The sequence below is a fragment of the Coregonus clupeaformis genome, unplaced genomic scaffold, assembly GCF_020615455.1.
Source record: "Coregonus clupeaformis isolate EN_2021a unplaced genomic scaffold, ASM2061545v1 scaf0258, whole genome shotgun sequence".
NCBI lineage: Eukaryota > Metazoa > Chordata > Actinopteri > Salmoniformes > Salmonidae > Coregonus > Coregonus clupeaformis.
Genome location: NW_025533713.1, coordinates 37,219 through 53,347, shown reverse-complemented (window position 1 = coordinate 53,347; position 16,129 = coordinate 37,219). Strand labels below are relative to the sequence as shown.

The following is a 16,129-nucleotide window of genomic DNA, read 5'->3' as shown; positions in this document are numbered from 1 at the left end:
ATTCTGTGATTATGTATTCTATGATTATTCTATATTAAGGCCATGGGGAGCAAGCAGTGGACCAGTCAACCATGGGGAGCAGGCAGTGGACCAGTCAACCTCTGGAGAACATCAGGCAGTGGACCAGTCAACCATGGGGAGCAGGCAGTGGACCAGTCAACCTCTGGAGAACATCAGGCAGTGGACCAGTCAACCATGGGGAGCAGGCAGTGGACCAGTCAACCTCTGAGAACATCAGGCAGTGGACCAGTCAACCATGGGGAGCAGGCAGTGGACCAGTCAACCTCTGGAGAACATCAGGCAGTGGACCAGTCAACCATGGGGAGCAGGCAGTGGACCAGTCAACCTCTGGAGAACATCAGGCAGTGGACCAGTCAACCATGGGGAGCAGGCAGTGGACCAGTCAACCTCTGGAGAACATCAGGCAGTGGACCAGTCAACCTCTGGAGAACATCAGGCAGTGGACCAGTCAACCTCTGGAGAACATCAGGCAGTGGACCAGTCAACCTCTGGAGAACATCAGGCAGTGGACCAGTCAACAGTAATGCCCTGTCAGTTCACGTCCATTGGCTCAGTCTCAGGATGGGATTCAATCCAAGGCTCGTTATAGTGCAGTTTCCCCAACATTCACAGTCTCCCTAGTATTGTCTCATAGCCTGAGAAGGTGACACGATGACATCATCATCACTCTCAGTCCCCCGGGATCCTCTCATAACCGTCACCCCGGCCAGCTCTGCAGCCCACCACGCTGGAGGAGAGGAAAACACATGTTACAAAGGAAATGTGCTGACTTTACATTACTGTGTCAGTAATTCCTGTACAGTGTAACAACAAATTACTCTTTGTAACCCTGTACTTACACTGTACTTAGGGGTTAGGGTTAATGATGTCCTCTGGAGCTCAGTTGCTTAGAGCATGGCGCTTGCAATGCCAGGATAGTGGGTTCGATTCCCAGGACCACCCATATGTAAAATGTATGAGTCTGCTCAATGGAATATACTATTATATATTATGCACCTGACGGGTATGGTGGCGAGGACTGATGATGTCGTATCTTACCTGACAGGTATGGTGGCGAGGACTGATGATGTCGTATCTTACCTGACAGGTATGGTGGCGAGGACTGATGATGTCGTATCTTACCTGACAGGTATGGTGGCGAGGACTGTGATGATGCTGGAAAGGGTGAAGACGAACCCAGGGAACCAGTCCAGCGTAGCCTGGTAAACCTTGGTGTAGACGGGGGTATAGACCAGGCTGGCCATCTTAAAGGACAGCTGCAGTGAGATGAGGGTGATCCCTGTGAAGAGAAAAGACATGTCAGTTAGTATTGTCTGTCAGTTTCCTACCAGTGTCAGTAGAGGAAGTTGGTACTCCACACACTGTAGGGCTGAGAGGAGCAGGTGAAAGCATTATGTCAGTAGGTCTGAGAGGAGCAGGTGAAAGCATTATGTCAGTAGGTCTGAGAGGAGCAGGTGAAAGCATTATGTCAGTAGGGCTGAGAGGAGCAGGTGAAAGCATTATGTCAGTAGGTCTGAGAGGAGCAGGTGAAAGCATTATGTCAGTAGGTCTGAGAGGAGCAGGTGAAAGCATTATGTCAGTAGGTCTGAGAGGAGCAGGTGAAAGCATTATGTCTGTCACGATCGTCGAAGGAGGAGGACCAAGGCGCAGCGTTGAAGGTGAACATATTTTATTAAATAGAGTAATCACCCGAACAAAACACCAAACGATACGTGCAGTCCTACGGTACAAACCAAAAGGAACAAGATCCCACAACCACTGTGGGAAAACAGCCTGTCTAAATGTGGTTTCCAATCAGAGACAACCAGCAACAGCTGACACTCGTTGCCTCTGATTGAGAACCACACTGGCCAACATAGAAATACTTAAACTAGAATGGAAAACACATGAAAACTCACACCCTGGCTCAACATACTAGAGTCCCCAGAGCCAGGGCGTGACAGTACCCCCCCCCCAAAGGCGCGGACTCCGACCGCGCCAACCAAACACCACAGGGGAGGGACCGGGTGGGCACTCCGCCTTGGCGGCGGATCCGGCTCCGGGCCTGATCCCCGCTCCCTCTCTAACCCCCCAAAGTACCCCTGGTCCGGTCTGACCCTGCTGGCCGGAGCTGGACTGAACACTGGTGGAGCGGATTGCTCTAGCTCCGGCGTGGAGCAGCTGACCGGTACCGGACCAGGCATGGGCTGTGCCGGACTGACGACGCACACCACTGGCTTGGTGTGGGGAGCAGGAACAGGCCGAGCCGGGCTGGCGACGTGCACCATAGGCTTGGTGCGGGGAGCAGGAGCGGGCTGGACCGGGCTGGCGACGCACACCATTGGCTTGGTGCGGGGAGCAGGAGCGGGCCGGACCGGGCTGGCGACGCGCACCATTGGCTTCGTGCGGGGAGCAGAGCGGGCCGACCGGTCTGGCGACGCCGCACCATTGGCCTGGTGCGGGGAGCAGGAACAGGCCGGGCCGGGCTGGCGACGCGCACCATGGGCTTGGTGCGGGGAGCAGGAACAGGCCGGGCCGAAGCGGCGACGCGCACCATTGGCTTGGTGCGGGAGCAGGAACAGGACGGGCCGGCCTGGCGACGCGCACCATAGGCTTGGTGCGGGGAGCAGGAGCGGCCGGACCGGTTGGCGACGCACCATTGGCTTGTGCGGGGAGCAGGAGCGGGCCGACCGGGCTGGCGACGCGCGCACCATTGGCCTGGAGCGGTGAGCAGGAACAGGCCGGGCCGGGCTGGCGACGCGCACCATAGGCTTGGTGCGGGGAGCAGGAACAGACCGGACCGTACTGGGGACACACACCACTGGCCCTACGCAGGGATCTGGAACGGGCCGGACCGGACTGGTAACACACCCCAGTACCTCTCGCCGTGCCTCTACACCTTCCTTCCCCTCTTTGACCAGTGGCCCCCGTAACCTGGCGGCCTCCTCTGCCAACCCGCTGGGCCGCTCTACCGCGGTCTCCTGCTGCCCCGTCGTCCACGGCGTGAGACCCCCCCTAAAACATTTCTGGGCTTCTCTCCTACCCGTGGACCAGGTCTCCATATTTTTCGCCAGCCTTTCGCCCTTCTGCTTCCAAGTCAAGCCCCTCTCTTCCTCACACGGCTTGACCCAGTCGAGGAGGAGAAGGAGATCCGCTAGAGATCTCCCTGGCGATGGCTCCTGGACACGCTGCTTGGTCCAGTCTTGGTGGGATCTTCTGTCACGATCGTCGAAGGAGGAGGACCAAGGCGCAGCGTTGACGGTGAACATATTTTATTTAATAGAGTAATCACCCGAACAAAACAACAAACGATACGTGCAGTCCTACGGTACAAACCAAAAGGAACAAGATCCCACAACCACTGTGGGAAAACAGCCTGTCTAAATGTGGTTCCCAATCAGAGACAACCAGCAACAGCTGACACTCGTTGCCTCTGATTGAGAACCACACTGGCCAACATAGAAATACTTAAACTAGAATGGAAAACACATGAAAACTCACACCCTGGCTCAACATACTAGAGTCCCCAGAGCCAGGGCGTGACAATGTCAGTAGGTCTGAGAGGAGCAGGTGAAAGCATTATGTCAGTAGGTCTGAGAGGAGCAGGTGAAAGCATTATGTCAGTAGGTCTGAGAGGAGCAGGTGAAAGCATTATGTCAGTAGGTCTGAGAGGAGCAGGTGAAAGCATTATGTCAGTAGGTCTGAGAGGAGCAGGTGAAAGCATTATGTCAGTAGGTCTGAGAGGAGCAGGTGAAAACATTATGTCAGTAGGTCTGAGAGGAGCAGGTGAAAGCATTATGTCAGTAGGTCTGAGAGGAGCAGGTGAAAGCATTATGTCAGTAGGTCTGAGAGGAGCAGGTGAAAGCATTATGTCAGTAGGTCTGAGAGGAGCAGGTGAAAGCATTATGTCAGTAGGTCTGAGAGGAGCAGGTGAAAGCATTATGTCAGTAGGTCTGAGAGGAGCAGGTGAAAGCATTATGTCAGTAGGTCTGAGAGGAGCAGGTGAAAACATTATGTCAGTAGGTCTGAGAGGAGCAGGTGAAAGCATTATGTCAGTAGGTCTGAGAGGAGCAGGTCCCTATTTCAAAATATTAGTGCTCTATTCAATCTCTATCGCTGAAGCTTTACAGATTGCGTAATCTAAATGTTAAGGTAATTTCTGATTGAGCCGACATATGCAGCGTTTACCGTGAATGCAGTCTCTGCTAATGCGGGAACATTGCCTTTAAATTTCTATCACGCTGTAATGTTACAGATTAAATAGAGCACTTAAAAGGAAGGAGAACTGGATACACTTGCTGGTCAGATCAGTTCCAGCTGAGTAAAGATGTTGGCAGAAAGTAAATCTATTCATGCTGTGGTGGTGGTGTGCAATAGGTTGACTTGTCTGATTGCCAGTTGTAACTTCCCCTTTACCGCGTCACAGTAGAACAGGGAAGTGAATCACCAGAGTGTGTCTGGTCTGGTTTTACCACATACTAATGAAAGCGTTGTTATAGTTATTTACTTAGTGAGAACAGGGGTGCGTCCCTAATGGTATCCTGTTCCCTACAGGTCTACAGGGAATAGGGTGCTACCTGTTTGTTAATTCTAATACTAACAAATACTAACAAATACTAACTAATACTAACTAATACTAACTAATACTAGCTATTTGCCAGAGATGCCTATATACTAATATACCCTACTGATTTCACCCTAACATGACCCTAATATGCCCTACTGATTTCACCCTAACATGACCCTAATATACCCTACTGATTTCACCCTAACATGACCCTAATATGCCCTACTGATTTCACCCTAACATGACCCTAATATACCCTACTGATTTCACCCTAATATGACCCTAATATACCCTACTGATTTCACCCTAACATGACCCTAATATACCCTACTGATTTCACCCTAACATGACCCTAACGAGTTCACCTTAACATTACCCTAATATACCCTACTGTTTTCTCCCTAATATACCCTACTGATTTCACCCTAACATGACCCTAATATACCCTACTGATTCCACCTGTTAGGCCTACTGCTGCTAGGTAGCTCTCTCTGCTCTCTCCCTCCCCTCTGTCTGTCCTTGATTGCAGGAGTGAAGTCTGGTGTGCGGGAGTCAGGGTTCCAGCTGCAGCTCATTCACCATAATCACCTCAGCCTTTAAGACCCGGTCAAACTTACCACTCATCGTCAGATCATAGTCAAGACGACCATGTTAGTCTCGCTGCCGACTCAACCTGGTTATTTTTTGCTCTTTGTGTTTTTTGGTCTGTTCTATTTACTTTTTCTCCTGTGCCACAGATATTTGGAACCTGACTCCTGCCTCCGCTTCACTCCTGCCACCACCATCCTGCTCTCCACTACCGGACCTCTCTTTTGGACTCATCACGGACACTAGGACATTACGGTACCACACCTGCCCTGATCTGGATCTGTTACCCTCCCTGTAACCTGGACTTGCTCTTCCCCTATATTTGGAAACCTGGACTTTGAACATTGTAAATAAACCTGTTAAAACTTCTCTGGCTTCGTGTACTTGTCTGCATTTGGGTTCTTATCCAGTTAAATCATAACAGTATGATCTGACCAACATGAACCCAGCAGACAGTAGCTCGGATACCACCCCAGAGTGCACTGAAATTTGGACTGCCATAGCCAATCAGGGCATTTTACTTGGCCAACATGATACCCTGTTTAAGACGATTGCTGAGGACAGTCAGGTGCTGCTTAATCAGGTTCAATTACTCACCAATCAAGTGTCTGCCCTTACTACCCCTTCAGCCCAGATCAGAGAGCCTTTTGTTCCTGCTCCAGAGCGCTATGACGGGAACATGGGAACCTGTGGCGATTTTTTGACTCAATGCTCGTTAGTGTTTGAACAACAGCCCCTCACCTACGCCTCAGAAAGAGCCCGTATTGCCTACCTTATTAACTCTACTAGCGGTTCCGCTCGTGCCTGGGGATCTGCGGTCTGGGAGAGTCAGTCGGACATTTGCAACGCTTACGTTGCCTTCACCACGGAGATGAGGAAGGTTTTTGACCACCCCGTACGAGGCAAGGAGGCTGCGAAACGGTTGTTTTCTCTCGACAGGGGGGCTCGTAGTGTGGCGGAGATGGCAGTGGAGTTTCGGACTTTAGCAGCAGTGAGTGGTTGGAATGACGAGGCATTACAAGGAGTGTTCATCAATGCTTTGTCTGAGACTTTAAAAGATGAATTGGTGTCATATGATGAATCGGCTACGCTGGATAATCTTATTTCACTCACTATCAGGTTGGATAATCGGATTCGGGAGCGCCGCCGGGAGAGGAGTGTTAGTTCCAAGCAACCTGTCTGTCATCAACAAACTCCTCCCTGCATCTTCCCTACGGAGAAAGCCGTGTCTTCCCGAGTCGATACGAGGAGCACTGAAACCCGAAGCCATGGAGGTGGGTCGTGCACGGTTGTCCTCAGAGGAGCGTGCACGTCGTATTCAGGCTCGGGTCTGCCTGTATTGTGGAGAGGCTGGTCATTTCGTTCCTTCCTGCCCAGTTCGTCCGGGAAAAGGGCCGGCTCATCATTAATGGGAGAAGTTTTGGTGAGCCGAGCAGCGGATTCTTCCTCTTCTCCCCGCATTCTGCTCCAGGCATCCCTCCAGTGGCAGTCCCAGAATTTTTCTGTTAGTGCGCTGATTGACTCTGGTGCCGACGAAAGCTTTTTGGATAGAGAGTGGGCTCAACAAATGGATTTGGAGACTGTTCCTATGGACTGTCCGCTGCAGGCTAAGGGTCTTAATGGACAATTGTTGACCCGTATTACCCATCAAACTGTTCCTGTTTGTCTTAGAGTGTCGGGTAATCATCAGGAGAACATTCAATTCCATATTATCGACTGCCCACAGACACCCCTGGTCCTTGGTATCCCCTGGCTCATAAGACACAATCCACACATTGATTGGGTGACAGGTAACATTGTTTCATGGAGCACATTTTGTCATGTGAATTGTTTGTGTTCTGCTCAGACTCCTGCCAGTACTGTGCCTCAACCTCCACTGGAGTCCATGGATCTCTCTGCTGTCCCTGACGTGTATCATGACCTGGCATCCGTTTTCTGCAAACACAGAGCTACTTCTCTTCCTCCTCACCGGCCTTACGACTGCGCCATTGACCTCCAGCCAGGAGCCCCGCTTCCCCAGCAGTCGCCTGTACAATCTCTCCCGGCCGGAGACGGAGGCTATGGAGAACTACATTCGGGACTCCTTGGCGGCAGGTATTATGCGTCCTTCCTCGTCACCTGTAGGAGCGGGATTCTTTTTTGTTGCTAAGAAGGATAAGACCCTCAGACCCTGTATTGATTACCGTGGACTTAACAACATCACCATTAAGAACAAGTATTCTCTGCCTTTGATTAATTCTGCTTTTCCCCTCCTTCATGGTGCTACCATCTTTACGAAACTGGATCTACGAAATGCGTATCACCTGGTGCGCATTCGTAGAAGGTGATGAATGGAAGACTGCCTTCAACACACCCTTGGGACATTTTGAGTATCTGGTTATGCCTTTTGGGTTGTCCAATGCCCTGCTGTTTTTCAGGCACTAGTCAATGATGTCCTTCGGGACATGTTGAATCGGTTTGTTTTTGTCTATCTGGATGATATCTTGATTTTCTCAGAGTCCTCCCAGGAACATGAACTGCATGTGCGCCAGGTGTTGCAAAGGTTGTTGGAGAACAAACTGTTTGTGAAGATGGAGAAATGTGAATTTCATGTGTCTGAGACCTCTTTTTTGGGTTACATCATAGCTCAGGGGAGTTGCGGATGGACCCAGCTAAGATCTCTGCTGTCACGGACTGGCCAGCTCCTCTACCCGCAAACAACTTCAACGATTCCTGGGGTTTGCGAACTTCTATAGGAGGTTCATCAAGGACTACAGCCACATTGCGGCGCCACTCACCGCTCTCACCTCCATCTCACGACCGTTCGCTTGGAATGAAGGGGCCGAATCAGCGTTCAAGAACTGAAACATCGCTTCAGCCTCGGCTCCCATTCTGATGCAGCCGGACCCCCCACCGCCAGTTTGTCGTGGGAGGTGGATGCATCCGACACTGGGGTAGGTGCAGTGTTGTCACAACGTTCTCCTGAAGATAACAAACTGCATCCCTGTGCTTTTCTCTCAAGGAAACTTTCTCAGGCAGAGAGGAATTATGATGTTGGCAATCGTGAACTGCTCGCCCGTTAAGCTGGCTCTCGAGGAGTGGCGACATTGGTTGGAGGGGGCGGAACAACCCTTCATCGTTTGGACGGATCATAAGAATCTGGCTTACCTCCAGTCAGCGAAGCAGCTCAACCCCCGTCAAGCCAGGTGGGCACTATTTTTTGGGAGATTCAATTTTTCTCTGTCTTACCGTCCTGGGTCACGCAACGTCAAGCCTGACGCCCTGTCTCGTGTTCATTCGGCTGTTGATACTGGTAGTAACCCTGAACCCATTTTGCCTCCTACCTGCAGTATTGCAGTCATCACATGTGACATCGAGGGGATTGTTAGACAGGCTCAACATCATCAAGCTGACCCTGGGAGGGGTCCTCCTAACCGGATGTTTGTCCCTGAGTCTGCTCGCTCCCAGGTACTTCCAGTGGGCTCACTCGTCTCCCCCTTACCTGTCACCCTGGAGTTTCGCGGACCCTTGACTTTGTGCGACGGAAGTTCTGGTGGGCCACGATGGAGGCGGACACTCGAGCCTTCATTGCTGCTTGTACGGTATGTGCACGAGTAAAAACTCCACCCAGGCCAGCGCTGGTCATCTACGACCTCTACCTATACCCAGCCGGCCCTGGTCGCATATCGCTATGGATTTTGTCACTGGACTTCCCCCTCGTCTGGTAAGACTGTCATTCTTTACGGTGATTGATCGCTTTTCTAAGTTCGCTCATTTTTTGGCCCTACCTAAACTGCCCACTGCCAGAGAGACAGCTGATATTTTGGTGGAACATGTGTTCCGCTCTCATGGTCTACCCACGGATATTGTCTCTGACAGGGGTCCCCAGTTTGTCTCCCAGGTGTGGAAAGCTTTCTGTAAAGCTTTGGGCATTACATCCAGCCTGTCCTCTGGATATCACCCCCAGACCAACGGGCAAGCCGAGAGAGCGAACCAGGAGATGGAGACCGCTCTTCGCTGTGTCACTGGGTCTAACCCTGGGTCATGGAGCTCCATGCTCCCCTGGGTGGAATATGCTCATAACACCTTGACTAACGCTTCCTCTGGTTTGTCTCCTTTTCTGTGTGCTCTGGGTTATCAACCTCCCCTGTTCCCTTCCCAAGAGAGGGAACTGGCGGTACCCTCGGTGCAGTCCCACATGCGCCGCTGCTTCAAGGTCTGGAGGAAGGCCCGGGTAGCTCTGTCCCGAGCTTCGGCGTACATGCAGAGGCAAGCCAACCGTCACCGGTCCCAGGCTCCCGGTTACTCTCCTGGTCAAGAGGTATGGCTGAAGTCACGGGACCTTCCATTGAAGGTGGAGTCTAAGAAGATGGCGCCTCGTTTTTATAGGACCGTTCAAGATACTGTCTATTGTTAACCCCTGCGCGGTTAAGCTACAGCTTCCTGCCTCCCTACGGGTTCATTCCACCTTTCATGTTTCCCAGATTAAGCCTGTGTCGGTTAGCCCTCTGTGCCCGCCCTCTCGTCCCCCTCCTCCGCCCAGGATCGTGGGTGGGGGTCCGGTCTACACTGTCCGGCGACTTCTGGATGTTCGCAGCCGAGGTCGTGGTTTCCAGTACCTGGTGGATTGGGAGGGTTATGGTCCCGAGAACGTTCCTGGGTGCCCAGGAGCTTCATTGTGGATCCTGCTCTGGTCCGAGAGTTTCATAGGTTACATCCCGATAAACCCGTCGGCCGCCAGGTGGCGTCCGTAGAGGGGGGGTACTGTTAGGGCCTACTGCTGCTAGGTAGCTCTCTCTGCTCTCTCCCTCCCCTCTGTCTGTCCTTGATTGCAGGAGTGAAGTCTGGTGTGCGGGAGTCAGGGTTCCAGCTGCAGCTCATTCACCATAATCACCTCAGCCTTTAAGACCCGGTCAAACTTACCACTCATCGTCAGATCATAGTCAAGACGACCATGTTAGTCTCGCTGCCGACTCAACCTGGTTATTTTTTTGCTCTTTGTGTTTTTTTGGTCTGTTCTATTTACTTTTTCTCCTGTGCCACAGATATTTGGAACCTGACTCCTGCCTCCGCTTCACTCCTGCCACCACCATCCTGCTCTCCACTACCGGACCTCTCTTTTGGACTCATCACGGACACTAGGACATTACGGTACCACACCTGCCCTGATCTGGATCTGTTACCCTCCCTGTAACCTGGACTTGCTCTTCCCCTATATTTGGAAACCTGGACTTTGAACATTGTAAATAAACCTGTTAAAACTTCTCTGGCTTCGTGTACTTGTCTGCATTTGGGTTCTTATCCAGTTAAATCATAACACCACCCTAACATGATTTAATAGTCAGGTAATAGAACTAGAGGCGGGGGTTCTAGAACTAGAGGCGGGGGTTCTAGAACTAGAGGCGGGGGTTCTAGAACTAGAGGCGGGGGTTCTAGAACTAGAGGCGGGGGCTCTAGAACTAGAGGCGGGGGTTCTAAAACGAAACATGTTCTAGAACTATCCGATCCTCGTTTGTTAAGTCTAATGACACTGCTGGTCCTGCTCACACTGCCCTACCCTATGCTTTGACTTCTTTCTCCCCTCTCTCTCCAGATAAAATCTTGCAACTTGTGACTGCAGGCCGCCCAACAACCTGCCCGCTTGACCCCATCCCCTCCTCTCTTCTCCAGACCATCTCCGGTGACCTTCTCCCCCTACCTCACCTCGCTGATCAACTCATCCTTGACCGCTGGCCATGTCCCTTCCGTCTTCAAGAGAGCGAGAGTTGCCCCCCTTCTCAAAAAAACCAACACTCGATCCCACTGATGTCAACAACTACAGACCAGTATCCCTTCTTTCTTTTCTTTCCAAAACTATTGAGCGTGCCGTCTTTAGCCAACTCTCTTGCTATCTCTCTCAGAATGACCTTCTTGATCCAAACCAGTCAGGTTTCAGGACTGGTCATTCAACTGAGACTGCTCTTCTCTGTGTCACGGAGGCTCTCCGCACTGCTAAAGCTAACTCTCTCTCCTCTGCTCTTGTCCTTCTAGACCTGTCTGCTGCCTTTGATACTGTGAACCATCAGATCCTCCTCTCCACCCTCTCCGAGCTGGGCATCTCCCGGCGCGGCTCACTCCTGGATTGCGTCCTACCTGACCGGTCGCTCCTACCAAGTGGCGTGGCGAGAAGCTGTCTCCGCACCACGTGCTCTCACCACTGGTGTCCCCAGGGCTCAGTTCTAGGCCCTCTCCTATTCTCCCTATACACCAAGTCACTTGGCTCTGTCATATCCTCACATGGCCTCTCCTATCATTGCTACGCTGACGATACACAACTAATCTTCTCCTTTCCCCCTTCTGATAACCAGGTGGCGAATCGCATCTCTGCATGTCTGGAAGACATATCAGTATGGATGACGGATCACCACCTCAAGCTGAACCTTGGCAAGACGGAGCTGCTCTTCCTCCCGGGGAAGGACTGCCCGTTCCATGATCTCGCCATCAAGGTTGACAACTCCATTGTGTCCTCCTCCCAGAGTGCGAAGAGCCTTGGCGTGACCCTGGACAACACCCTGTCGTTCTCCGCTAACATCAAGGCGGTGACCCGATCCTGCAGGTTCATGCTCTACAACATTCGGAGAGTACGACCCTGCCTTACACAGGAAGCGGCACAGGTCCTAATCCAGGCACTTGTCATCTCCCGTCTGGATTACTGCAACTCGCTGTTGGCTGGGCTCCCTGCCTGTGCCATTAAACCCCTACAACTCATCCAGAATGCCGCAGCCCGTCTGGTGTTCAACCGTCCCAAGTTCTCTCACGTCACCCCGCTCCTCCGCACACTCCACTGGCTTCCAGTTGAAGCTTGCATCTGTTACAAGACCATGGTGCTTGCCTATGGAGCTGTGAGGGGAACGGCACCTCCGTACCTTCAGGCTCTGATCAGTCCCTACACCCAAACGAGGGCATTGCGTTCATCAACCTCTGGCCTGCTGGCTCCCCTTCCTCTGCGGAAGCATAGTTCCCGCTCAGCCCAGTCAAAACTGTTCGCTGCTCTGGCACCCCAATGGTGGAACAAGCTCCCTCACGACGCCAGGACAGCGGAGTCACTCACCACCTTCCGGATACATTTCAAACCCCACCTCTTTAAGGAATACCTGGGATAGGATAAAGTAATCCTTCTACCCCCCCTCCCCCCTAAAAAAAATAAAATAAGAGCGTCTGCTAAATGACGTAAATGTAAATGTAAATGTAGAACTAGAGACGGGGGCTATAGAACTAGAGACAGGGGTTATAGAACTAGAGACAGGGGTTATAGAACTAGAGACAGGGGTTATAGAACTAGAGACAGGGGTTATAGAACTAGAGACAGGGGTTATAGAACTAGAGACAGGGGTTATAGAACTAGAGATAGGGGTTATAGAACTAGAGACAGGGGTTATAGAACTAGAGACAGGGGTTATAGAACTAGAGACAGGGGTTATAGAACTAGAGACGGGTTATAGAACTAGAGACAGGGGCTATAGAACTAGAGACAGGGGTTATAGAACTAGAGACAGGGGTTATAGAACTAGAGACAGGGGCTATAGAACTAGAGACAGGGGTTATAGAACTAGAGACAGGGTTATAGAACTAGAGACAGGGGTTATAGAACTAGAGATAGGGGTTATAGAACTAGAGACAGGGGTTATAGAACTAGAGACAGGGGTTATAGAACTAGAGACAGGGGTTATAGAACTAGAGACGGGTTATTGAACTAGAGACAGGGGTTATAGAACTAGAGACAGGGGCTATAGAACTAGAGACAGGGGTTATAGAACTAGAGACAGGGGTTATAGAACTAGAGACAGGGGTTATAGAACTAGAGACAGGGGTTATAGAACTAGAGACAGGGGCTATAGAACTAGAGACAGGGGTTATAGAACTAGAGACAGGGGCTATAGAACTAGAGACAGGGGTTATAGAACTAGAGACAGGGGTTAAAGAACTAGAGACAGGGGTTATAGAACTAGAGACAGGGGCTATAGAACTAGAGACAGGGGCTATATAACTAGAGACAGGGGTTATAGAACTAGAGACAGGGGCTATAGAACTAGAGACAGGGGCTATAGAACTAGAGACAGGGGTTATAGAACTAGAGACAGGGGTTATAGAACTAGAGACAGGGGCTATAGAACTAGAGACAGGGGTTATAGAACTAGAGACAGGGGCTATAGAACTAAAGACAGGGGCTATAGAACTAGAGACAGGGGCTATAGAACTAGAGACAGGGGTTATAGAACTAGACACAGGGGCTATAGAACTAGAGACAGGGGCTATAGAACTAGAGACAGGGGTTATAGAACTAGAGACAGGGGTTATAGAACTAGAGACAGGGGCTATAGAACTAGAGACAGGGGTTATAGAACTAGAGACAGGGGCTATAGAACTAGAGACAGGGGCTATAGAACTAGAGACAGGGGCTATAGAACTAGAGACAGGGGTTATAGAACTAGAGACAGGGGTTATAGAACTAGAGACAGGGGCTATAGAACTAGAGACTGGGGTTATAGAACTAGAGACAGGGGCTATAGAACTAGAGACAGGGGTTATAGAACTAGAGATAGGGGTTATAGAACTAGAGACAGGGGCTATAGAACTAGAGACAGGGGCTATAGAACTAGAGACAGGGGTTATAGAAATAGAGACAGGGGTTATAGAACTAGAGACAGGGGCTATAGAACTAGAGACAGGGGTTATAGAACTAGAGACAGGGGCTATAGAACTAAAGACAGGGGCTATAGAACTAGAGACAGGGGCTATAGAACTAGAGACAGGGGTTATAGAACTAGAGACAGGGGCTATAGAACTAGACACAGGGGCTATAGAACTAGAGACAGGGGTTATAGAACTAGAGACAGGGGTTGTAGAACTGAGACAGGGTATAGAACTAGAGACAGGGGCTATAGAACTAGAGACAGGGCTATAGAACTAGAGACAGGGCTATAGAACTAGAGACAGGATTATAGAACTAGAGACAGGGGCTATAGAACTAGAGACAGGGGTTATAGAACTAGAGACAGGGGTTATAGAACTAGAGACAGGGGCTATAGAACTAGAGACAGGGGCTATAGAACTAGAGACAGGGGCTATAGAACTAGAGACAGGGGTTATAGAACTAGAGACAGGGGCTATAGAACTAGAGACAGGGGCTATAGAACTAGAGACAGGGGTTATAGAACTAGAGACAGGGGCTATGTCTCTAGTTCTATAGCCCATGTCTCTAGTTCTATAACCCCTATCTCTAGTTCTATAACCCCTGTTTCTAGTTCTATAGTCCCTGTCTCTAGTTCTATAACCCGTCTCTAGTTCTATAGCCCCTGTCTCTAGTTCTATAGCCCCTGTCTCATTTCTTAGCCCCTGTCTCTAGTTCTATAACCCCTGTCTCTAGTTCTATAGCCCCTGTCTTTAGTTCTATAACCCCTGTCTCTAGTTCTATAACCCCTGTCTCTAGTTCTATAGCCCCTGTCTCTAGTTCTATAGCCCCTGTCTCTAGTTCTATAACCCCCTGTCTCTAGTTCTATAACCCTGTCTCTAGTTCTATAACCCCCTGTCTCTAGTTCTATAACCCCTGTCTCTAGTTCTATAACCCCTGTCTCTAGTTCTTTAGCCCCTGTCTCTAGTTCTATAACCCCTGTCTCTAGTTCTATAGCCCCTGTCTCTAGTTCTATAGCCCCTGTCTCTAGTTCTATAGCCCCTGTCTCTAGTTCTATAACCCCTGTCTCTAGTTCTATAACCCCTGTCTCTAGTTCTATAACCCCTGTCTCTAGTTCTATAGCCCATGTCTCTAGTTCTATAGCCCATGTCTCTAGTTCTATAACCCCTATCTCTAGTTCTACAACCCCTGTCTCTAGTTCTATAACCCCTGTCTCTAGTTCTATAGTCCCTGTCTCTAGTTCTATAACCCGTCTCTAGTTCTATAGCCCCTGTCTCTAGTTCTATAGCCCCTGTCTCTAGTTCTATAACCCCTGTCTCTAGTTCTACAACCCCTGTCTCTAGTTCTATAGCCCCTGTCTCTAGTTCTAAACCCCTATCTCTAGTTCTATAACCCCTGTCTCTAGTTCTATAACCGTCTCTAGTTCTATAGCCCCTGTCTCTAGTTCTATAGCCCCTGTCTCTAGTTCTATAACCCTGTCTCTAGTTCTATAGCCCCTGTCTCTAGTTCTATAACCCCTCTCTAGTTCTATAGCCCCTGTCTCTAGTTCTATAGCCCCTGTCTCTAGTTCTATATCTCCTGTCTCTAGTTCTATAACCCCTGTCTCTAGTTCTATAGCCCCTGTCTCTAGTTCTATAGCCCCTGTCTCTAGTTCTATAGCCCCTGTCTCTAGTTCTATAGCCCCTGTCTCTAGTTCTATAGCCCCTGTCTCTAGTTCTATAGCCCCTGTCTCTAGTTCTATAACCCCTATCTCTAGTTCTATAACCCCTGTCTCTAGTTCTATATCCCCTGTCTTTAGTTCTATAGCCCCTGTCTCTAGTTCTATAACCCCTGTCTCTAGTTCTATAACCCCTGTCTCTAGTTCCATAGCCCCTGTCTCTAGTTCTATAACCCCCTATCTCTAGTTCTATAACCCCTGTCTCTAGTTCTATAACCCGTCTCTAGTTCTATAGCCCCTGTCTCTAGTTCTATAGCCCCTGTCTCTAGTTCTATAACCCCTGTTTCTAGTTCTATAACCCCTGTCTCTAGTTCTATAGCCCCTGTCTCTAGTTCTATAACCCCTATCTCTAGTTCTATAACCCCTGTCTCTAGTTCTATAACCCCTGTCTCTAGTTCTATAACCCCTGTCTCTAGTTCTATAGCCCCTGTCTCTAGTTCTATAACCCCTGTCTCTAGTTCTATAACCCGTCTCTAGTTCTATAATCCCTGTCTCTAGTTCTATAACCCCTGTCTCTAGTTCTATAACCCCTGTCTCTAGTTCTACAACCCCTATCTCTAGTTCTATAACCCCTGTCTCTAGTTCTATAACCCTGTCTCTAGTTCTA

At 50.1% G+C, this 16,129-nt stretch overlaps 1 protein-coding gene across 1 annotated transcript in view; it reads right to left on the bottom strand.

The window, feature by feature from the left end:
• Positions 1–233: 233 nt before the first annotated feature.
• Positions 234–16,129, bottom strand: part of LOC121583072 (thymic stromal cotransporter homolog) — a gene marked incomplete at its 5' end in the record, with an annotated part of 40,166 nt that continues 24,270 nt past the window's right edge. The window contains 2 exons of the mRNA XM_045214442.1: positions 234–748; positions 1,144–1,300. Coding sequence (XP_045070377.1) covers positions 691–748; positions 1,144–1,300 — 215 coding nt within the window. The remainder of the gene's footprint in view (positions 749–1,143; positions 1,301–16,129) is intronic.